The following is a 23,816-nucleotide window of genomic DNA, read 5'->3' on the forward strand; positions in this document are numbered from 1 at the left end:
TTCATTCTTTTGCATGTAGCTGTCCAATTTTCCCAGCACCATTTATTGAAGAGATTGTCTTTTCTATTGGATGGTTTTTCCTGCTTTGTCAAACATTAGTTTGAACTGAGGATCCATTTCTGGGTTCTCTATTCCATTCCATTGGTCAATGTGTCTGTTTTTGTTCCAGTACCATGCTGTCTTTGTGATCAAAGCTTTGTAGTATAGTTGAAATCCGGCAACGTGATGCTCCCAGCTTTGTTTTTCCTTTCCAACAATTCCTTGGCGATTCGGGGTGTTTTCTGGTTCAAACAAATTTAAGGGCTGTTTGTTCCAGTTCTTTGAAAAATGTCATTGTTATTTTGATCGGGGTGGCATTGAAAGTGTAGATTGCTCTGGGTAGCATAGACATTTTAACTATGTTTATTCTTCCGATCCATAAGGATGGAATATTTTTCCATCTTTTTGTGTCTTCTTCAATGTCTTTCAAGAGTGATTTGTAGTTTCTAGAATATAGATCCTTTACGTCTCTGGTTAAGTTAATTCCGAGATAATGTATGATTTTTGGTGCTATTGTAAATGGAATGGATTCCCTAATTTCTCTTTCTTCAGTCTCATTGTTTGTGTATAGAAATGCAACTGATTTCTGAGCATTGATTTTGTATCCCGCCACATTACTGAATTGCTCTATAAGTTCTAGTAGTCTGGGAGTGGAGTCTTTTGGGTTTTCTTTTTTTTTTTTAATACTTTTTTATTATATTATGTTATTCACCATACAGTACATCCCTGGTTTTTGATGTAAAGTTCCATGATTCATTAGTTGCGTATAACACCCAGTGCACCATGCAATACGTGCCCTCCTTACTACCCATCACCAGCCTATCCCATTCCCCCGCCCCCCTCCCCTCTGAAGCCCGCAGTTTGTTTCTCAGAGTCCATAGTCTCTCATGCTTCATTCCCCCTTCTGATTACCCCCCTTTTCTTTATCCCTTTCTTCCCCTACTGATCTTCCTAGTTCTTATGTTCTGTAGATGAGAGAAATCATATGATACCAAACTCATTCTTCAATTGTTCCCTTTAAAGAGTGGAACTGATAAAGCTGGAGGAAAGAAGAACTTTTACTTTTCATTTTATTCCTTCTGAATTCTGTTTTATATCTGCCACAAACTTTTATTTCTACTATAAACTTTGTTATGCTATCTGTAACTTATTTCACAATAGCACAATAGAATATATGCTTAGTTGCTTGAATCAGAAGTACCAACTTAAGTGATGACTGCCTAGGACTGAATCAAAAGCCTGTTCCCCAGAAATGAATACTACCAGTCTTTTAGCTATTTTTACTCTAATCAATACCAGAGGTTTTATTAATTAGCTTAGTGGGTTTTAGATATAGGTTTCTGTTGTTCTACTGAATGAGGAATAACTAGAAGATTTTTTTGAACTTTTGACAAACCAATGGTCAAAATTTTATTTCCTTAATATGTGAGTCTGATATCTCTTCATATGATTTTTAACTATTTTTTCATTTTTAGCTATTTATAGAAAAACTTTTCTGCACGAATAAATGTCTTTGTGTTGTATTATTATCAGGACCAAACCAAACAAGCAAGCAAAAAAAAGTCATAAAGTATGATGTATTGTAGAATTCCACTTTTTTGTCAAAAAATATCTAGATATTTAGAGAGCTAGGTGGATAGAGAGATACACAGATACCTAGACATATATATATTTGTACCAGGACCTTGTGCTAAACATTTAAAAGTCTGATCTCATCATTTTCTTTCTCCAGGATCTCTAGGACACATAAAGAAACTAGTTAGCCCCACACTCCTTAAACGCTTTGACTAAAATGTCTATGGCATCAGATATTTGACTCCAGGGACTACGATGATAATTTATTTATTTATTTATTTATTTATTTATTTATTTATTTAAAGATTTTATTTATTTATGTGACAGAGAGACAGCCAGCGAGAGAGGGAACAGGGGGAGTGGGAGAGGAAGAAGCAGGCTCATAGCGGAGGAGCCCGATGTGGGACTCGATCCCGGTAAGCCGGGATCACGCCCTGAGCCGAAGGCAGACACTTTAACGACTGCGCTACCCAGGCGCCCCTACAATGATAATTTAAATAACCATGTTGAATGAATGCTGTGGAGAACCAATTCCACATCCCCACCTTAGGTTGTATTCTTCTATTCTATAACAATAACTCTATCATTCAGGGATGCAGAATCACTATCAGTGTTTTAGGATAAGTGATCCACATTAAAAATTAGACTTTACACAATTGTGGAGGAAGTGGAAAGTAAAGGTCCAGAAGGGCGTCCTGCTGAATCAAAGAAGGGATCGCCAACCAAGCAGTCCGAAAAGCCACCACACCTAGCTTCTGAAGTAGGAATGTAAACGGAAGTTGTTGCCTCTGTGTTCCTACCTCTTCTGCATGTCTACACTCAAGTTTCTAGGGATAGGCCTGGGTCCACTCTTGATCATCGTGGACAAGTTTTAGGAAGAAGAGTTACAGATGGGACAGAGGAAAACAAGGATAAGCTAGAACCCACCAGGCACCGCTGCATCTGTTCATCATCATACACAACTGCAAAAAGAACTTCAAAAACTACTAATTCACTTCTGCCTTCCCAATGAAATACATGTTTTTTCTTTTGTCAAGGTCTAAATTAGATCCATGTAGAGAAACTTAGTTTGAGAAACTCAGTTTCCAGCTTAATTAAGTTGACACAGCACAACTTATCGCAGGAACCACTACTACTACTAGTATGTTGCTGTAACTATTACTACTATTATTACTACTAATTTGCTAATTTCATCTTTCCTATGAAAAATGAATGTGAAATTCAGAAAATGGTTTTTAATGTAGTCAAGGAACCTATCTACATGCTTATCTTTATGAAGTCTGAATAACTATAGCAAGCTACCAGGAATCCTAATTGCATCAGTCTCTGGATTCTTTGGGAAAGGGAGGTGTATTGGAAAGGAACCTATCTACTTGCTTATCTTTATGAAGTCTGAATAATTATAGCAAGCTACCAGGAACCCTAATTGCATCAGTCTCTGGGTTCTTTGGGAAACGGATGTGTATTAGAAAGACCATCAACACCTAAGCCCTAAATTCAAATTCTGATAATGCCTCTTTCTAGCCATGCATTCTTAAGCAAGTTAAAATTTTCCTTGATACTTAGCTCCCTCATCTACAAAACAGACTTACCTGGACTTACTGTGAAGGTTACTATGAAGGCTAAATCAAATAATATACTGAAACAAATCCACCTTGTCCCCACCATTAGTTAAATGATAAAGTGCACTTTAAGACTGACACTAGAATTAAGTTCCAGAAACCAAGAGATGATGAAATCTGCACTATCATCACAGAGTAGGCATGAAGGGAGAGCTGGTTTAGAAGGAATAGGGTATTCTGAGAAGGGACGTTATGGTCTAGTCAAGGATAATAGTTCATAGTGATCTGTGAGAAACTGAGCCTGTCACATGTTCTCTGGTCCAATTCCAGGAATTAACTTATTTATTCATTCAATAAGTATTTCATGAATAATCACTATGTTTGATTATTACAGTCATTGTCACTGTACAGGGGCTATGAATAGGAAGATACAATTTGTACATCTAAAGTGTAATGTAGGAAGAGTTGAAGATGGTGGTGTAGGAAGACTCTGAACTCACCTCTTCCCACAGACACACAGAATCTACATCTACAGATAGAGTCATTCCTCCTGAAAAAGAAGTGAGGACTGATGAAACAGCTTTGCACAGCAAAGGATGAGACGCCAAACAGAGAAGAGACAGAGACACAATAATGACCAAAACCCCACACCTGGTGGGGCGGGGGGGGGGGGGGATATCACTGAGTGGCCTGTGCACAGATTCACCTAACCTGGGACACAGCAAAAAACCAAAAAACAAAAACAAAAACAAAAAACAGTGGTTTAAAGGGCAATTAGACTATAAGTGAAGGAAACCCATTTATGAATCCTCGAGTGTACACCAAACAATTGGGGAACTACTGGAACTCTCTCTGAGGTTGGAGCTGCTGGCGAGCACCATTGTTTAGGTTGTCCCTCCACTTTGATAGCGCAGATGGGAGCAGGGACTGGGCGCTGTAGCTAGTCTGCCCCCTCAGTGGGCCCTGGGCCGTTAGCCCATACCAGCTTCAGCTGTTCCACAAGAGTGGCTCCCCAACTATGCCTACCCTAGCTCCAGCCTTCCCACCAAGGCTGCCGTGGCATGGCACACACCAGGATACTCCTGGCCTCTGCCCGCTCCAGCTCCAACTGACTCACCAAGGCAGCCCGAGCACACAACATCCCAGGACACCCCAAGCCCATGCTGGCTTCAGCTTCAGCCATTTCCCAAAGTGCCTCCTACATGGAGTGCGATACGTTTTCCAGACCCAACTGTCCTGCCAGGGCAGCCCTGGCGCAAAGCACCCTGGGATCTGTTGGCTCATGCCCACTTCAGCTCCAGCTGCCCCTCCAGGGTGGCCCTAGTGTGGAGTGCCCTGGAACCACCCAGCCCGAGCCCACCACAGTTCCAACCAGCCAGTCAAAGTCAAGAGGCACATGTAGTCTACACAGTGGATATTCCCACACAAACCCACTCCCTTAAGACTGGCAGAGGTATGTTTCATCTAACCCACAGAAACAAACTCAGAAAGTCAGACAAAATGGAGAGATAGAGGAATATGTTCAAAATGAAAGAACAAGACAATACTTCAGAAAAAGAACTAAATGTAAGAGAGATAAACAATCCACCTGATAAAGAATTCAAAGTAATGGTCATAAAGATGCTCACCACATGAGAGAAGACGGAATGAACTCAGTGAAAACTTCAGCAAAGAGATAGAAAATGTAAAAAAGAACCAGTCGGTGCTGAAGAATACAGCAACTGAAATGAAAAATTAATCATTAATCGAAGAAGAGAGGAAGAGTTTTCCAGACAAAAATTTAAGGAGTCCATCACCACTAAACTGGTCTTACAAGAAACACTAAGGAGACTTCTTTAAGTGGAAAAGAGAAGACCATAACTAGAAGTAAGAAAATTATGAAATAAAAACATTTTACTGGTAAAAGCAAACATATAATAAAGGTAGTGGATGATCACTTATAAAACTAGTATAAAGGTTGAAAGACAAAAGTAAAATCAATTATATAAAAAAATGAGTAAAGGGATTCATAAAGATGTTCAGTATGATATTAGATATATAAAACATGGAGGGTGGAGGCATAAATGTAGTGCTTTTAGAATGTGTTCAAACTTAAGCGACCATCAGCTTAAAATGGACTGCCATACACTTAGAATTTTATATATGAGCCTCGTGGTAACAAACTGAGAACCTATCTGATAGCTATACAAAAAATAAAGAAAAAGGAATCCAAGCATAACACTAAAGTCATCTATCACAAGGGAAGAGAGTAATAAAAAAGGAGCAGACAACTATAGAAAACAACAAAATGGCAACAAGTACATGCCTGTCGATTAATTACTTTAAATGTAAATGGTCTAATGCTCCAATCAAAAGACAGACATAAGGTGACTGCATCAAAAAAAAAAAAAAAAAAAAAGACCCATCTATATGCTGCCTACAAGAGACTCACTTTAGACCTAAAGACACACATAGACTGAAACTGATGGAAAAAGATATTCTATGCAAATGAAAGTGAAAATAAAAAAGCTGAGGTAGCAATACTTATATCAGACAAAATAGACTTTATTTTTTTAATTTTATTTTTTATTTAAGTTCAATTAACATATAATGTATTATTAGTTTCAGAGGTAGAAGCGAGTGATTCATCAGTCTTATATAATACCCAGTGCTCATGACATCACATGCTCTCCTTAATGTCTCTCTCCATCCCTTCCCCCTCTCCCCTTCAGTAACCCTCAGTTTGTTTCCTATGATTAGGAGTCTCTTTTGGTTTGTCTCCCTCTCTGATTTCATCTTGTTTTATTTTTCCCTCTCTTCACTTATGATCCTCTGTTTTGTTTCTTAAATTCCACATATCAGTGAGATCACATGATAATCGCCTTTCTCTGATTGACTTATTTAGCTTACCACAAAATAGACTCTAAAACATAGAGTAAGAAGGGCAGCTGCGCGGCTCTGGGCAAGGCTGGGTGGGGAGGCCAGTGGCTGCCGACTGGATGCAGCCATAGGTCATGTGACCGAAGGGATCCCAATGGATGCCGGTCCTCCCCTGGCCTGAGCGCCCAGCTGGATCCCCAGCTATGGGGTGCTGCTACAGCATTAAGAAGAAGTACTCGGACCAGGACTGAGAGGAGTGGAAGCTGCTGCTGGATCCTAGCAGCACCCCTGCCAAAACCCTCAAAGGAGCTGACCCCAGCTACCACAGCCTGCCTTCCAAACTCACAAGATGAGCAGGCCCCGCTCTCCTCCAGCCTTGCTAAGACATGGAAGAGCATGAGTACACAGACCAAGCACGCAGTACAGCACCTGCTTGGCTGTGCTGAGCAGCAGCCTGACCCATAGGAAGAAGCTGCCGTGGCTGCTATCTCTCACCAGCCAGCCTCGCCAAGTGTGGGCTAGTAAGCCCATCCCCTTCTCCAACTTGCAGCAGGTCTCCAGGATAGCTGCTTATGCCTACAGTACACTTTCTCAGATCCAAGCAGATGCAGAAGAAGAGCTGGTTGTACAGTTTGGGATCCCATGAAGAAAAGGATCCTTGAACAGCTCTTCTTCTCCTCTCTTTGCCCCATCTCCATCCTGCTTCCCCTGGCCCCCAGCCTCTCTGAGGCTCTCACAGCACCCTAACCTGCTACTTATCACAAAGAAGAGTGTAGAAGGGGAGAAGAGTGAGGCTGGAAGCCTGAGTAAATAAGGATGGGGCAAGGGAGGGTAGAACCTTCGGGACTGGCATTCAAAACCCTGGCCAGGGATGGGGTAGGGGTCAAAAAGTTAGGGCCCAGTAGGTCTTCACTGTCACTGGAGAAGTGGAGGGACCACTGTGAGGGTGATCCCTAGGGGGCCTATGGAGCCCCTTTCCTACCATCTCTTGGCCTCACTCCTGTCTCCCTCTCCCTGACTTGGTGCTCACATGCACCTCACTAGGGTTTATTACTACAATATTATTGGCTATATTCCCTATGCTGTACATTACATCCCCATGACTTACTTATTTTATAACTGGAATTTTGTACCTCTTTATCCCCTTCATCTATTTTGCCCACCCCCCAATCCCTCCCCCTCTGTTAACCAACAGTTTTTCCCCCTTTATCTATGAGTCCATTTCTCTTGTTTTGCTTTATTCATTTGTTGCATATTTCTTCATTGATGATTTACTTTTCCCATTTCTGTTTCCTCTCTTCTCTCTTGATATTCCAATCTCACTTATTTATACTTTACTTTTTTCACTTACCATATTCTGCTTTTTATTATGATCATTTTATCCACTCATTCAATCAACACGTTGAGGAGGCTTGGAAATGAGGGTGGCATGAATCTAAGTTTGAAGGTGAGAAGTAATTTTTATTTAAGGTTTATTTATTTGAGAGAGTGTGCGTGTGAGAGCACATGAGGAAGGTGCAGAGGGAGAGAATCTCAAGCAGACTCCCTGCTGAGGGCAGAGGCTGAGGTGGGGCTCAATCCCAGGACCCATGAGATCATGACCTAAGCCGAAACCAAGAGTTGGATGCCCAACTAACTGAGCAAATCATGAGCCTCTGAAAGTGAGAAGTAATTTTTGAAATGTCATCTCATTTAAAAATCCTTTCAACAACATTTTAAACATCTATTATCATGCCCTGTTTTGAATGGGCAATCACAGGAAATGTTAGGTTACTCGCTCAAAGCCAGACAACTCTAAGATGGAACTGAAACTTGAGACCAGGTCTTCTGACAGTATCTTCTTTATTATACATCATCTTTCCATTATTCCACACTAACTTCTCGCAGAATTAGCAAGTAAGAGGCCTTCCTGCTGAATCTACCTCTCTCGTTTTGTTTTGTAAACACAGCAGGTTCTGGTTTGATTATTTTATCTGAATTTGAATTCTTTAATCGGAACTGCACTTTTCAACCCTCCAAGGTGCCCCACCAGTACCTGTGGTCTAATTCCAGGTTGTTTCCCACATTTAGGTCCCTTTCCTGCCCTTTAAAAAGGCTTTTGAGTTTTGGATCCCAAATGGTTCCTTAGAGCTCTGGGGTTTTTTTTTTTTGTTGGTTTTTTTGTTGTTGTTGTTGTTTTATTATGTTATGTTAGTCACCATACAGTACATCCCTGGTTTTTTATGTAAAGTTCAATGATTCATTACTTGCGTATAACACCCAGTGCACCATGCAATACGTGCCCTCCTTACTACCCATCACCTCTGCTTTAGAATTCTACTTCAGAGGTCAGGAAGGCTGAAGTCACAGCTAGTGCATCCACTAGTCTTACTGTAAGAATTAAACAAATAAAAACCTTGAATTTTCTTTGTTACCAAAAGGAAGAAACCTTTGCCCCCTTCCTTAGAGGATTTTCTTGAGCAAATTTGTAATTATAAATCCTTCCTTTGTCCCTTTTAAAAATTTTTTAAAAAAATTTATTCACTTATTTGAGAGAGAGAGCAAGAGTGCAAGCGAGGTGGGACGTGGGGGGCAGAAGGAGACGGACAACCAGACTCCCCGCTGAGCCCGGAGGATGAGAGGGGGTTAATTCCAGGACCCTGAGATCAAGACCATCCCCGATATCAAGAGGCGGAGGCTTAAGGGACTGAGCCATCCAGGCACCCCTCCTTTGTCTCTTTTATATGTACATAAAATTTATTAAAAGCCAAAAAGCCTGTTGTCAGGTATAACTCTCTTTGAAATGTAAATATCAAGGAAAACAGTGCCCCATCTCCCCTCACCGCAGGAGATGATGGCCTAGGCGCCTTGCTCCAAGTTTTAAGTATCTGCTTGTCAGTTTTTTCTTTTGGATCGTGGCAATTAACAACAGGTGGCCACTACAAGGGTGACATACCGAAGAATGTATACAGCAAACTGTGTTAAGTCCTTTTACACTAGAACATGCATGGAGTGGATTGTATCTGCCTGGCATTGTAAAAGGGTATTTCGTTCTCTGCAGTTGCATTAGCGGATTCCCTGGGACACCCCTCCTAATCTGAATAACGGAATTTCTTTTTTCCCTCCACGTTTGTAGCGATTTTCTGAGATATCGGGAGATGTTGTTTAATTTCTCGTCGCCAATACCGATTTATTTGTGTCTCCGACCTTTACGACCCCCACCCCCAACGGTAAAGCAGGATGGTAACCGACCCGTCGCTCAGCTCGCAGTTCGTGGCGCGGGCGGGGCGAGAGAAGCCGGGAGAACCACGACTCCCAGCATGCCCTGCGCTCCCCGCGCTCCCGACTTCCTTTTCCGGTCCGTGGGCTGCAGAAACCGAAAGTGCTGTGCTTTGGGCGCCGCGCGGAGATTGGTTCACCTTCACCTGCGCGAGCCCCCGCCGACCCAGGTGGGAAGCCAGAGAGCAGTGAGACATGAACGGAGGAGTGGATTATTTGGTCGCTGAGGAGGAAATCAATCTTACCAGAGGACCCTCGGGTATGTGCGGCACAGGTCGTCTCCGGGAGCAGGGTGCTTGAGGTTGTAATTGCAGAGCAGACACCTCCTGCTGAGCCCGATTCCTTTGGCCTTGGAGCCGGCAGGCCCCAGCCTAGAGGTTCCCTGCAACGCGCTGAGCACGTAGAAGTCTATATTGGCATCCATCGTTAGCCCGACCCCGATCAGAGGAATCCACCTTATTTTTCAGTCGGATTATCACATGTATTTATAGTCAGGAAGTTTTTCTTTCGGGTGCTAATAGTACTAGAAAGTTCTGCCCCAAAGCCTGCTTTTTAACACCACATCCCTCCTTCCGTTGCCTACTTTATCCCAGTTCCTGTGAGAGACTGTTAAGTAAAAATGGGAGCGTAAACAGTGTTGACTGTAAACGCATAGCGGCTCTATCGGTGCTAGAATCCCTCCCTCCTTTCCGTTTTTGGGAAATTCATTTAGAGTGTCAGCTGGAATGCTAAAACGGAAAGAAACCTTAGAGATTTGCTACAGCACTTTTCAAACCTGGTTGTGCCTCAGAATTACCCAAGGTTTCTCGGTTTTGCTTTTAAAAAAATGTTAATTCCGAATAAAATCTTTAAAAAAAAAAAGTTAATTCCTCCGTCCCATCTCTAGGAATTTGGGTTCAATGCAGGTTTTGTTTGGGGTTTTTTTCTTTCTTTCTTTTTAAACAAGCACGTCCTGTGATTCTGATACCGCTAAATCCTCTCTTTGCCCTCAGTCATCTTTCCCCTCGAACCCCCGTTTCCGCCAACGCTTTCTCTCGACTGGGCTCTTAACGCTTCTTACGTGCAGCCTGCCATGGGTTTTGTTGCCTGCCCTTGACAGCTGCCTAGTGTATGGATTAAGAGTTTTAGCTTTGGGATTATGTAGATCCATCTGGTATCTAACCTCTTACTAGAACTTTGACATCGGTTTTCTGACTAACTTTACTGATATAAGCTAAGCCTTAAGGTTTCTCATCCCTAAAATGTGCATGGTAATAGACTATGCTTCATAGCGTTATGAGAATGAAATGAGTTAATCTATGTAAAACGCTCAGAACATTGCCTGACACCTGGAAAGCACTGGGTTTACTACTATTGTTGTTATCATTGATAGATGAATAGCTACATTAGCACAGTAAATCTTGCTAAATACTGTTTTTCCAAGAGTCTTCAATAATTCACCAAGTACTATGAGCTCTGGTTCTGAAATGTTTCTGTAAATCTCCGCCTCCTTTCCGCTGGCATCTCCACTACCTGGAACAGTCCATCATCTTTTCTCATGTGGAATTTTGCAATATCTAGACTACCACTTATAGACTATTCATAAAATATAGCTTTCAGAATCATCCATACTTTGTCTTTTTTTTCTTGTTCTACAAGATTGGAAGTCTGCCCTACTTATGGAAATGTAATTCACTCTAATCTGCATGATTTAGTGTCAGGCTTCATGGGAGCACCTAAACGTTTGTTGAATGCTCATTCAGTATGCTCAGTTCTTTTAGACTAATTTTTCCTACTTTACGTAAATTTCTCCTTCTCTCACTCTTAATATTTATTGACTTTTGAGGCTAATGTGGAAAAGTATTGTTAACCCCAAAATCTGTTTTCTTGTACTTTTCATCCTACTTGGTACTTGTTCCTAGGGCCAGTTAAAACAATGCTAGTTCCTTTTCTGATTGTCCTGCAAGTATTTAAAGTTCTCCTGTTTTGTCTCTTTCTATCTATAGCCTAAGTATCCCTAATTATTATATTAGCTGCCTTAGTGTGATTTGGGATTTGATTCTTATCTCTTAAGAATTTAACGTACTTTGACGTAATTCTTTTGCTGTGGCATCCACAGTATTTCCAGGATCTCCTGACTATAGCAGAGCAGAACTCTGATACTATCTTGTGTATTCAAGTCACTGAATATTTTTTATAAAGTTCAGTGTATTATCACTTCACATTTTTTCGTGTTTGCATAGGTAATGTTCAGCTCACCATTTGCTAAAATTTCTGATCCTGTTATCTTGCAGACCTAAAGTTGCTGGTGTTGACATTTTTTTGAATCATTGGAGTTAGGACAAACTTCAAGGTACTAATTAAGAAGAGTGATTATATCTAGCTAATATATTTCCCCCAAAAGTAGTTTAGTTTCTATAGTATATGTGCGTTTATTCACAATGAATATTTATTCATCAGGTGATTCCTTTAATTTTCCTAAGTATTTTCATGTCTTACTCATATAAGTTGATAAACTTACGAGTTTAGGAGAATAGAGCCACAAATTAGAATTGAACTGGGATGAAAACAGTCATTTGACGTTTGGTTACTTCAGTTACCAGGAGAATGTTTCAAGTTTCTGCTTATCACCTCTCAGACTTAGTTACCTGGCATGTGGTACTCTAAGAAGTCTCACATTCTGATTCAGCTTTTCTTCACTGTATCCATCTTGAAGAAGTCATTTATCACCACCAGAAACTTCTAGTAACTTCGGTAGACTCATAGAGAGTTTTTGTTCTGTAGAAGAAATATGAAAAGCCTCTAGTTCTAAATATGCATTTCTGTTTGTAGGAAACATTGTCACTCTTTATGTACAACTTCCTATGCAGAGACCTGATAGTTTAATCAGCTAAAAAATGTATATTCTTTTGCACTTTTGTGCCAGTGTTCTGTCAAGAGCAGGAATCTTGGGATACTTTCAGTGTTTGGGCTCATTTTGTAAGGTAAATGAACTTATTCTGTCTGATCGTGCTTACTGCAAGGGAAAGAATGAAATCTTGGGGGAAGTCATGACAAAGAAGTGAGTATCTGGGGAGGCAGAAAGAAGCTTGACATGTAGCTTGGCATCTCTCCTATTCCTACCTCCTCAGCTCCTTAAGGTGACACTTAGGTTGGATGACTTTGGAGGTGTCTTCCACTTCCAAGAGTTTATGATTTTTTTGGCCCATTCCACATGTTATTTTATGATTCCTGTCATTTTGGACTAACAGTGAGTGATCTGAAGAATTGTCAGAGGCAGTGGTCACAATTTTAAATGGCTTCAGTGGCTTCTAGAGGTCACCTTTTATCCTTTATGGAACACTGTTGATCTTTTTTCTTTCTGTGGAAGTTCAGCTTGGTTACAGTCACTAAGCCTCCCACATTGTCCTTTATCAAAGTAAGAGTTCTTAATTTTGAAAAGACCCAGTTACTCTAAGAACTATCACAAGAATCTAATGTAGTTGTGTGTCGTCGTGTCCCCCCCCCCCCCCCCAGCCATAACAGGTAGAGATTGGCCATAAAGAGAACCTTGTGACCCACTGGATGTTAAGATTAGGATTCATTGTTCAGAACTGAGGCCTCAACGGGTTTCAGCAGGTTGATCCTGATACATTATCTTTAAAGAAGGAAGAGAATCTATTTTTCTGCTTTTTTTTTTTGCAGAGGATACTGGGTTGGTATGATGTTTTAATAATAATTAGGGGGGTATTATATTTCTAGCACTATGCTATTTGCTTTATATATTAACTCATTTAATCTTCACAGCAACCCTGAGTGCTAAGTGATTCCTCCACATCATTAGATGAGGAAATGATCTCTCAGAGAGGTTAGGGATTTGTCCAAGTTCTAAAGCCAGTAAGTTTAACCTAGATCTGTTGACTCATACTATTTCATATACTACCTTCCAGTATAGTAGCTATGTCTAAGGAGTTGACTGCTAACCTTTCTTCTGGCCTTTATTTGATTATATCATGCCTTAAAGATTTGAGGCATCTTAAATGACTCACACAGTCCACAGTGGAAAGTTTTTATAGTTTGCTGTTGATAGAGCTGAGGGCATATTAGGGTAAGAACCTAAAAACAAGAAACCCCATTAAGTCCAAGCATTTAAGTCTCTACAGATTAGTCATGGCTTTGCATTTGACCTTGAGACTGTTAAGTTTTCCGAACTGTTACTCATATACCAAATAGATCTGAGACTAAGGTGCTATATCTTTGCCCTGTTTTCTCTTGCTTGCATGAAGCTTACCCTCATGGAATTTACATTACAATGGAGACATTACATTCACATATGAAAAGTGAAATCTCAGTGCAAAGGACGGTTAAGGACTATGATGAGCATGTATGTTGTCAGAGGGCAGAGGAAGTGTGGCGGGGAGTGTGTTAATCTGACACTGTGCTGGAAAAGTTCAAAGACTGAAGCCATTGATAAGGGCCAGACTCATCAATTACAAGAAGTTGGAATTTATGTTGGTCTTATAGACAGTCTGTAGGCCAGTGCCAGGCACGGGGAAGGGTATGGCCTAAGCAGTAATAGAAAAGAGAAAATTAGTAAAGCATATTCTGAGGTCAGTGAATATACCAGCCTGGATAGAAGGGAGGGTTCATTTAGGAGAGTTAAGGGAGATGAAGTTGCTGAGGTAGTTAGACTGGATTATGAAAAGTTCTTAATGCTAATGTGGAAACTTTTTTTTTTTTTTTTTTTTTTAGAGAATTGGTTTTTATTTATTTATTTATTTTTTATTTATTTTTTTTTATTAATAATGATTTTTTATTATATTATGTTAGTCACCATACAGTACATCCCCGGTTTTCGATGTAAGGCTCGATGATTGCTAATGTGGAAACTTAACCTTTCTCTAAGGTTCCATCTTGATTCCTTCCCCTTCCTGTTCATTGATTAAGACTGAATTCAAGAGTCACCTCCTCTAGGAAGCCTTATATAGGCTAGCTGCCTCCTTGTTGTGAATATCATACACTATTTATTGAATGCTTGTCATATATTGCTAAACTAAGCACTTTGTCTCATGTACTCCCAACAAGGAACAGTTGAAATGGTTATTATTCCCATTTTACAAATGAGAAAACCTTGACTCTTATGTCGTGCAGTTCTTTAAGAGGTAGTTAAGAATCAGATTCAAGTCTGTGTGACTTAAAAACCCAGGCTCTGAACCATCATACAAAGTTTTTGTTCTCTTTAGGCTCCACCTGGACTCTCTGCATACCCCTGTCTCAGTTTTTATTTCTATATTTGCTTCCTTACTTGTATCTCCTCCCTCTACTTCACTCTGAGCTCTTCCGATTCAAAGGGTGTATGTACTTCATCTTCTGTTTTCCTAATGCCTTGCTGGGTATGACACAAGGTCGTGGGTGAGTGTTCATGAAATGACTAGGAAAACTGATAAGTGTCAGAAAAATATAATAGAATGTTAAGAAAACCAGTAACATAGTCTATTTCAGCTTTCGAAAAGTCAAACAGGTTCTCCACTAACTTTAAGAAAGAAAGGATGAATTTGAACATAATGCATTATGATGCATAAGAAACTAAGATTCAAGAAACGAGATAGAATAGCTAGAAAATAACATAAAGTGAGAAGAGTGTATTATACAAGTCTCTAAAGATTGCTTCAATGATCATTTTTGTTAATATATCTTCAAGATAATCCTTAAGAATAACTGTAAAGTAAAACATCTAGGAATTACTTTGGAGAAGTAGGAAGGCAAGCTGATAGATGCTGAGCTATAGAAACATTTTTAAAAGCCATGTGACAGGCAGAAAAGTCACCCATGACTGTATTTGAATAAGTGCAAAATTATTGAGGAAAAAGCTCTAAGATGATAGAATAGGAACAGACTGTTGGTTTCAGGAGACTCAGAAATAAAGGGAAGCTGTTCTTAAAAACATTCATTTAGTCTTTGAGGACTACACTCGAAGAATCAGATACTAAAATAAAGAATAAAAGATCCCTAATTTTAAGAATTTTGCAGTTCAGTCAGAGAATCGTTATTAATTATGATAGGCATATGTTAAGTACCTTCAAGAGGCAGAGTAACCAGAATAGCTGTGGACCTTCATAAGATATGTTCTGTTCCTTGTGGAGTAAGACAGAAGTCTCAAGACCGTATGAAATGTCTTTAGGAAATGTTTCGGAAACAAATTAGATAATATCCTCCCCTTGTACAAAACTATGGTTTATCCATGCCTACTACAATGTACGGATTACTGTATTTTGGGCAAGAAGCAGTAGAGTAAGAGAAAGTTGAAAAGAGGACAGTGGAGGAGGGTACAGATTGTAAAACGAGGTAAAAATGAAGAAATTGAAACATTTTGAAAGCAAGGGAGCAAAGGGAGACATGATCCACTAGAGAGCTGGCATATACATTTAGTGTTTGAACAAAGGCTTATTCTGAAATGAGAGATTAAAGATACCTACATAGATATTTCAGAACAGAGCTGTCGATCAAGAAGAGAAGGCTGTAAAGCAACCAAAATGTTTTTTGGGGTTTCACTGGGATACAGGGTCAACCAAAATTGAAAGTGTGCCTGAGTTGTGAGCCAGGTACAGGCTTATAAAGGTAAAAACCACAAGGTCACATAACTTGTTTTGAAAAAATTATAGTGGTGCTCGTGGAGTTTAAGCTGAGTATCTAGTGCACGATTGGCTGTTTAATTAACAGGTGTTACATTATCTCTCTTTTTTCCAAAGTAGGAGGATGTGTGCAATTGGCAAAAGTCAAAAGTTCATGGTGTTCTGAGAATTGAAACAGGAGAGGTGCATAGGGCCTACTTTCTCAATGTCCTTTGCACTCTATTTTGAGTGACTCTTAGCAATGTTTCCTTCATTTTGAATCTTCTTTTACAGAGCAATAAAAAGAGGCCCAGGTATACGTCCTGGCAGGTACTGCCTGAACCATCTTGGGAGGCCATATTCTTTGTTGCCCCTGTCAGATGGAGCGCTGTGATGGGGAGGGACTGGCCATAGGCATAACAATTTTTGGATTGTGGCACCATCTTTTTGTTCCTTCAGTGTTAAAGATTTTCCCTCTTTCTCTTTTTATTTGTCAATGCGTATTTACTTGTTCATATCTTTTGGAAGAGGTAGAAAGAGGCAAGAGACGTATTCCATCTTTGTACCAGAGGGTTTCTGCAAAGCGTAATAGTTTCGAATGAGAAGATGCCTAGTCGTTTCATCTCTTGAGTCACTCGTTTGAATCATTCATTCATTCTTTCAATTCACATATATTTATTTTTTGCTAGTTACTGTGGCTACAGAAGAGAATTGAATTTTAATATAATTGCAGTGAGCAGCAGAGCATAGTGATTAAGAGCCAGAATGCTGAGTTACTAGCTGTGTGACCTCGGGCAGGTTACTGCACTTCCAAATGCCTCATTTTCCCTAGATGAGAGTATTAATCAGATCTGCTCATAGAGTTGTGAGACTTAAATGGATTTGTTTGTTTTACAAATATTTTTATATTGTAGACTCTGTAGCAGGCACTGTTCTAAGCATTTTACCAAAAGATAACTCAATTCATTTAAAGTACTTAAATGGTGCCTGCCCTTATCACTGCTATGTGGAGAATAGACATCAGCAGGATAAGAGGTCAGTCATCCAGGAAAGGCAGGGTAACCTGTGTCATAGGAATTTTAAGGTCATTGGCCTTTCCCGTCTGTATTTTTCTTCTTTTTCTTTTGTGCTTCCTTTTTTGGGTTATGAAAAAGCTTGCTAGAGTCTCTTAGAAACATTTTTAAACCTTGGTAGATTTCCTCAGAACTGGAAATGTTGGGAGTTCCTGGCCTGGGTATTTCCAACGGCATTAACAGTTGCTTCACACCAACTGAGGTCTGTATATTTACGAGGTACTGTATGGGCACAGGAGATGCAAAAATGAACAAAAGCCAGTTACCTGTGCACAGATGTTTATAGCAGCTTATTCATAATTGAAACTAGTTACTGCAGTAGGGTAAAGAGATAATTAAACAAGTAATTACAGTGAAGTATGTTTCCAGGCAAAGGGAAGAGGACAAAGTCATGGAGATATGGAACAGCTGTGTGTGTAGAATGGTGAAAAACAGAAAGTAGTAGTTATTAATTTAAAAAAACTTGTAAAATTTAATTCCAGTATAGTTAAAATACAGTGTAATATTAGTTTCAGGTGTAGACTGTAGTGATTCAGCAATTCCATACAACACCCAGTGCTCATCAGGGCAAATGCTCTCCTTAATCCCCATCACCTATTTGACCCCCCCCACCTCCCCTTTGGTAACCATCAGTTTGTTCTCTATAGTTAAGAGTATGTTTCTTGGTTTGCCTCTCTCTTTTTTTCCTCTATGATCATTTGTTTCTTAAATTGCACATATGAGTGAAATCATATGGTATTTGTCTTTGACTTATTTCACATAGCATAATACTTGCTAGCTATATCCATGTTGTTGCAAATGGCAAGATGTTATTCTTTCTTGTGACTGAGTAGTATTCCATTGTATGGAATCCATTCATCAGTTGGTGGATACTTGGGCTGTTTCCATAGTTTGGCTATTGTAAATAATCCTGCTCTAAACATAGGGGTGCATATATCTCTTTGAATTAGTGTTTTTGTATTTTGGGGTAAATACCCAGTAGTGTGATTACTGGATTGTAAGGTAGTTCTATTTTTAACTTTTTTTTTTTTTTTTTAAAGTAGTCTCCATGCCCAGTGTGATACCCAATTTGGGGCTTCAACTCATGACCCTGAGATCAAGACCTGAGCTAAGATCAAGAGTCAGATGCTCAACTGACTGAGCCATCCAGGCACCCCTAATTTTAACTTTTTGAGGAACCTCCATACTGTTTTCCACAGTGGCTACACCACTTTGCATTCCCACCAACAGGCAAATATTATTTTTAAAAGTTAAGACTTTATTTATTTAGAGTATTGTTGGTTTCACAGCAAAATTGAGGAAGATATATAGATTTCCCGTATGCCCCCCACCCCCACATATACATATCCATCAACAGTGACAGGTTTATTTCTTTCTAATCTTTGTCTCTTATTTCTTACTGTACTGACTAGGACCTCCAGGACAGTGCTGAATACTAGTGGAGAGAGTGGACATCCTTTCCTCGTACCTAGTTTTAGGGATGTTAGTTGTTTGTAGATGCTTTTAATCAGACTTAACGTTCCCTTATATTTTTAGTTTGCTGAGAATTTTTATCATGAAAAGGTGTTGACTTTTGCCACCTGCTGTTTCTGCATATACTGAGGTAATCATATGATTTTTCCTTTACTTCACTAACAGCTGAATTTATTCATGTGATTGACCAGTGTTAAAACCACCTTACATTCCTTAGGTAAACCCCACATTCATCCTTTCTATATAGTGTTGGATTCAGTTAGCTCATATTTTCTTGAAGATTTTTGAGTCTATGTGCATGAGGAATATTTTTCTGGTACCAGTATTTTGGTATCAAGATTATCTTGTCTGCATAAAATGGGTTGAGAAACATTTTGTGAAATTACTGAACATATTGTGGATTTTTTTGCATAAGGGAATTATTTCTTTCTTAAATGTTTGCTGTAATACACTAGTGTAATATTCTTGGCCTGAAGTTGTGGGAATATTTTTTATTATGAATTCAATATCTTTAATACACTTGGAGATATTTTTAATAGATATGGGGATATTCAGATATTCTTTTTCTTCTTGAAGTTTTCTTCTTCAGTTTTGATAAGTTGTGGGTTTTTTTGAAAGAATTTTCCCGTTTTGTTGACAATATTGTAATTATTCAGAATATTCCCTTATCCTTTTAATATCTTTAGGATATATAGTGATAATCCATTTTGTATTCCTGAAATTGGTAATCCGTAAATTACATTTTCTGAATTAGTCTTGCTAGCAGTTCATCAGCCTTATTAATCCTCTCAAAGAACCTCTTTGGGCTTTGTTAAATTTTTTTCACTTATTATTTTCTTCTTTTACTTCCTTTAGGTTTAATGTAGTCTTCTTTTTCTAGCTTCTTAAGTTAGAAGTTGAAATCATTGATTTTATACCTATTTATTTCTTCTGTGAACATGTAAAGGTGTAAATTTCCCTCTAAATGTTGCTTTGGCTACATCCCACAATTTTTTTTTAAAAGATTTTATTTATTTATTTGAGAGAGAGAGACAGCCAGCGAGAGAGGGAACACAAGCAGGGGGAGTGGGAGAGGAAGAAGCAGGCTCCTAGCGGAGCAGCCTGATGTGGGGCTCGATCCCAGAACGCCGGGATCACGCCCTGAGCCGAAGGCAGATGCTTAACGACTGCGCCACCCAGGCGCCCCCCCCCCCACAATTTTTAATATATTGTGATTTCATTTTCATTGTCATTCAACTACAGTGTTTTCTATTTTCCCTTATAGTTTCATCTTTTACTCATGGGTTATTTGTTTTACAAACATTGAGGGAATTTTTTCGATATATTTTTGTTATGGACTGAATGTTTGTGCGCCCCCTTCATATGTTGAAGCCTTAACCCTCAGTGTGACAGTATTTAGAGATTTGGAGATAAGGCATTTACAGAAGTCATTAAAGTTAAGGGTGGGGCACTGATCATGTAGAATTAGTGTCCTTGTAGGGACCCAGAGAACTCCTCCCTCTCTCTCTCTCTCCACATGCACAAAGAAGCACATAGTGAGATGGTGACTACCTACTAGTAAAGAGGAGGCCTCAGCATGAAATTTTCCTTGTTGGTACTTTGATTTTGGACCTCCCAAGCCTCCGGAACAGAAATTTCAGCTATGTAGGCTGTGGTGTTTTGTTATGGCAGCCCAAGGAAGCTAAAACAGTTATTTTTGCTGATTTCTAATTTGTGTCTATCTTTTGAAATTTAGTGAGACAGACTTATGGAGCAGCCTGTGGTCAATCTTTGTGAACATTACCTGTGCATTAGAAAGGAATGTTTATTCCATAGTTGTTGAGTCTGTTGTTCTGTAAAGATAAATTAGGTCAAGTTGGTTCTTTTTTTTTTTTTTTTAAGATTTTATTTATTTATTCGACAGAGATAGAGACAGCCAGCTAGAGAGGGAACACAAGCAGGGGGAGTGGGAGAGGAAGAAGCAGGCTCATAGCGGAGGAGCCTGATGTGGGGCTCGATCCCAGAACGCCGGGATCACGCCCTGAGCCGAAGGCAGACGCTTAACCGCTGTGCCACCCAGGCGCCCCACAACTTCTGTTTTTCTGAAAAAAATACTTATTTTGCTGTTGTTTTTGAACATTGTATTCACTGGATATAAAATTCTAGGTTGGCTTTTATTTTTCTTTTAGTGTGTTAAAGATGATGTTTCATTGACTTAAGGCATGCATAGTTTTTGAGGAAAAAACTATTGTCATTGTCATCTTTGTGCCTTAGTACATGTGTGTCCTTTTTTTCCTGTTTATATCTGCTTTTGAGGAATGTGGTTATGATATACTTCACTGTTTTTTTTCTTTTGTGTTTATTCTGATTGGAGTTTGTTGAGCTTAGATCCGTTTGTGTAAATTTTTCACAAATTTGAGCCAATTGTTTCTTTTTTTAAAATTTTTAAAAAATTATTTGAGAGAGAGCAGAGCTAGTGGGAGAGAACATGAGTGGGGGAGGGGCAGAGGGAGAGGGAGAAGCAGGCTCCCAGTTGAGCAGGGAGCCCGATGTGGGGCTCTGTCCCAGGACTCTGGGATCATGACCTGAGCCAAAAGCAGACACTTAACTGACTGAGGTGCCCAGGCGCCCCAAGCCAGTTGTTTCTTCGAATATTTTTTGTTTCCCTTTTTCCTCTTCTTCTGAACTCCAGGTATATATTGCTATTATCCTACATGGTACTGTGGTTTCCCTTCTAAGTCTTCAGGTTCATTAATCTTTTCTCCTGTGGTATCAGATCTGCTGTTAATCACATCTGGTATATTTTTCCTTTCAGACATTGTAATTTTCAAAATGTAAGTTTCATTTTTAAAAAAATCTTCCATTTTCATACATACATAAATGGAACAGAATAGAGTCCAGAAATAAACCCATGCATGTATAGTCAATTAATTAATGACAAAGAGCTAAGAATATACAATAGGGAAAGGATAGTCTCTTCAAAAATGGTGTTGGGAAAACTAGACAGAATGCAAAAGACTTGGAAACATGGATGAGAATGAAACTGAACCACTGTTTTACACCATAAACAAAAATCAACTCAAGGTGGATTAAAGCCTTGAAAAAAATCTTCCGTCAGTATGTTTGACTTCTTTTATTTCCACATAGTTATAATAGCTTGTTAAACATCCTTGTTTGCCCATTTCATCCTTTATTATTTCTGGCTGTTTCTTACGACTGATTTTTCTCTTGATTGTGGGTCATGCTTTCTTGTTTCTTAGCATGTTAATTTTTAATTAGATTCTGGATGTTGTGAATATTACATTGTTGCATGTCTGCATTTTGTTTTATTACATTAACATTCTTAATGTTACAATGTTGAACTTTGTTTTAGCGGGCAGTTAAGTAACTTGTAGATCAGTTCGACCCCCTGAAGGCCTGTTAGTAACCTTTTCTAGGTTCTAAAGTAGCATTTACTTCAGCTATACTTAAGCTCTACGAATGAGGTATGCTGTAAGTGAATGTCCACAGAATTTGCAAGTGAATCATTGAGGATTTCCATTCTGGCTGGTCGGAACTTGAAAATCTTGCATTTTGTGAACTCTGATAATTATTCAGCATACAGCTTCCTAGTTTTTGTTTTTTCCAGCTTTGTGGAGTTTGACTCAACATATGCAAGGGCCAGTACTTGGTAAAGACTCATGCAGATACCTGGATCTCTTTTTTTTCTGCCTCGTTCCTCCTTTCCAGAACTTTGCCTTGCAGCTTCCAGCAACCTCACCCTCTCCAAACTCTAATCCCCATTGCATCAACTTAGTGAAGCTGCTAGGTTCTGCTTGGGTCTTGCTCCCTCTGGTTGTGATCAGAAATTGCCTCCACATGGAATATTAGGGGGAATCATTGAACTACACTGTTTTAATTCAGCAACGTATTAAGAAGAATGTATGCCATGCCAAAATGGGGTTTATTCCGTGAATGCAAAGATGATTCAATGAACGAAAATCATTCAATGTAATACGACATATTAATAGAATGAAGGGAAAAACAAACATGATCATCTCAGCAGATACACAAAAAGCATTTAAGGACATTCAACACCTTTCCATGTTAAAAACAAAGTAGGAATAGGAGGAAATTTCCTCAACATGATAAAAGCCATGTATGAAGAATCCACAGCTAACATCATACTCACTTATGTAAGCATGAAAGCTAAGATAAGGAACAAGCCAAGGATGCCTGCTTTCACCACTTCTGTTCAACATGGTATTAAAACTTCTAACCAGGGCGCCTGGGTGGCTCAGTTGGTTAAGTGTCTGCCTTCAGCTCAGGTCATGATCCCAGGGTCCTGTGGGGAGTCTGCTTCTCCCTCTGCCCGCCCCCCCCATGTGCTCTCTCTCCCTCTCTCTCAAATAAATAAGTAAAATCTTTAAAAAATAAAATAAAATAAAATTTCTAACTGGAAAGATTAGGCAAGAAAAAGAAAGAAAAGATAATACAAATTGAAGAGGAAGAAGTAAAATTGTTCACAAATGACATGATATACATGTAGTAAACCCTACAGGTTCTACAAACAAACACACAATACCTGTTAGAATTTATAACAAATTCAGCAAAGTTGGAGGATACAAACTCAACATACAAGATCAGTTTGGTTTCTATACATTAACAATGAACAATCTGAAAAGGGAATTAAATGATTCCATTTACAGTAGCATCAAAAACAATAAAATACTTAAAAATAAGTTTAAGGAGGCAATAACTTGTACATTGAAAACTACAAAATTTGAAAGAAATTAAAGACATGCGTAAGTGGAAGTATATTCCACATTCATGGATTGAAAGACTTAATATTGTTAAGATGACAGACAATACTATCCAAAGCATTCTGCAGACTCAGTGCAATCTTTGTCAAAATCTAATCAGCCTTTTTGCAGAAATAGAAAAGGACATTCTTCAATTCATGTGAAATCTCAGAGGACCGCCCCCCCCCCCCCCCACTAGCCAGTGCAGTCTTGGAAAGAAAGAACAAAGTTGGGGACTCACAACTTCCTGATTTCAAAGCTTGCTACAGAGCTACAGTGTTCCAAATAGTGTGGTAGGACAGATGTATAGAGGACAGATGTATAAGGACATAAAGACAGATGTATAGAACAATGGAATAGAATAGGGGGCCCAGAAATAAACCCTTTCCTATATGGTCAGATGTTTTTGAAAGGGTGCCAAGACCATTCATTTCATGGAAGGACAGTTCCCAACAATTGGTGTTGGGAAAACTGAATCTCTGAATGCAAAACACTGGAGTTGGATTCTTGCCCTACATCACATACAAAAGTTAACTAAAAATACATCAAACACCTAAATGTAAGAGCTAACACTATATATCCATTGATTGATGAATGGATAAAGAAGATGTGGTATATGTATACAATGAAATATTATTCAGCCATAAA

The 23,816-nt window shown here is 39.2% G+C and overlaps 1 protein-coding gene and 1 pseudogene across 1 annotated transcript in view; both read left to right on the top strand.

Annotated features, from left to right (window-relative positions):
* Positions 1–6,238: 6,238 nt before the first annotated feature.
* On the top strand, positions 6,239–6,681 carry LOC113270422 (ragulator complex protein LAMTOR1-like; annotated as a pseudogene).
* A 2,682-nt stretch (positions 6,682–9,363) lies between these two features.
* Positions 9,364–23,816, top strand: part of SYNJ2BP (synaptojanin 2 binding protein) — a 37,833-nt gene continuing 23,380 nt past the window's right edge. The window contains exon 1 of the mRNA XM_026519632.4: positions 9,364–9,552. Coding sequence (XP_026375417.1) covers positions 9,489–9,552 — 64 coding nt within the window. The 5' untranslated portion in view covers positions 9,364–9,488. The remainder of the gene's footprint in view (positions 9,553–23,816) is intronic.

This window comes from Ursus arctos, unplaced genomic scaffold (genome assembly GCF_023065955.2).
Source record: "Ursus arctos isolate Adak ecotype North America unplaced genomic scaffold, UrsArc2.0 scaffold_25, whole genome shotgun sequence".
Lineage (NCBI taxonomy): Eukaryota > Metazoa > Chordata > Mammalia > Carnivora > Ursidae > Ursus > Ursus arctos.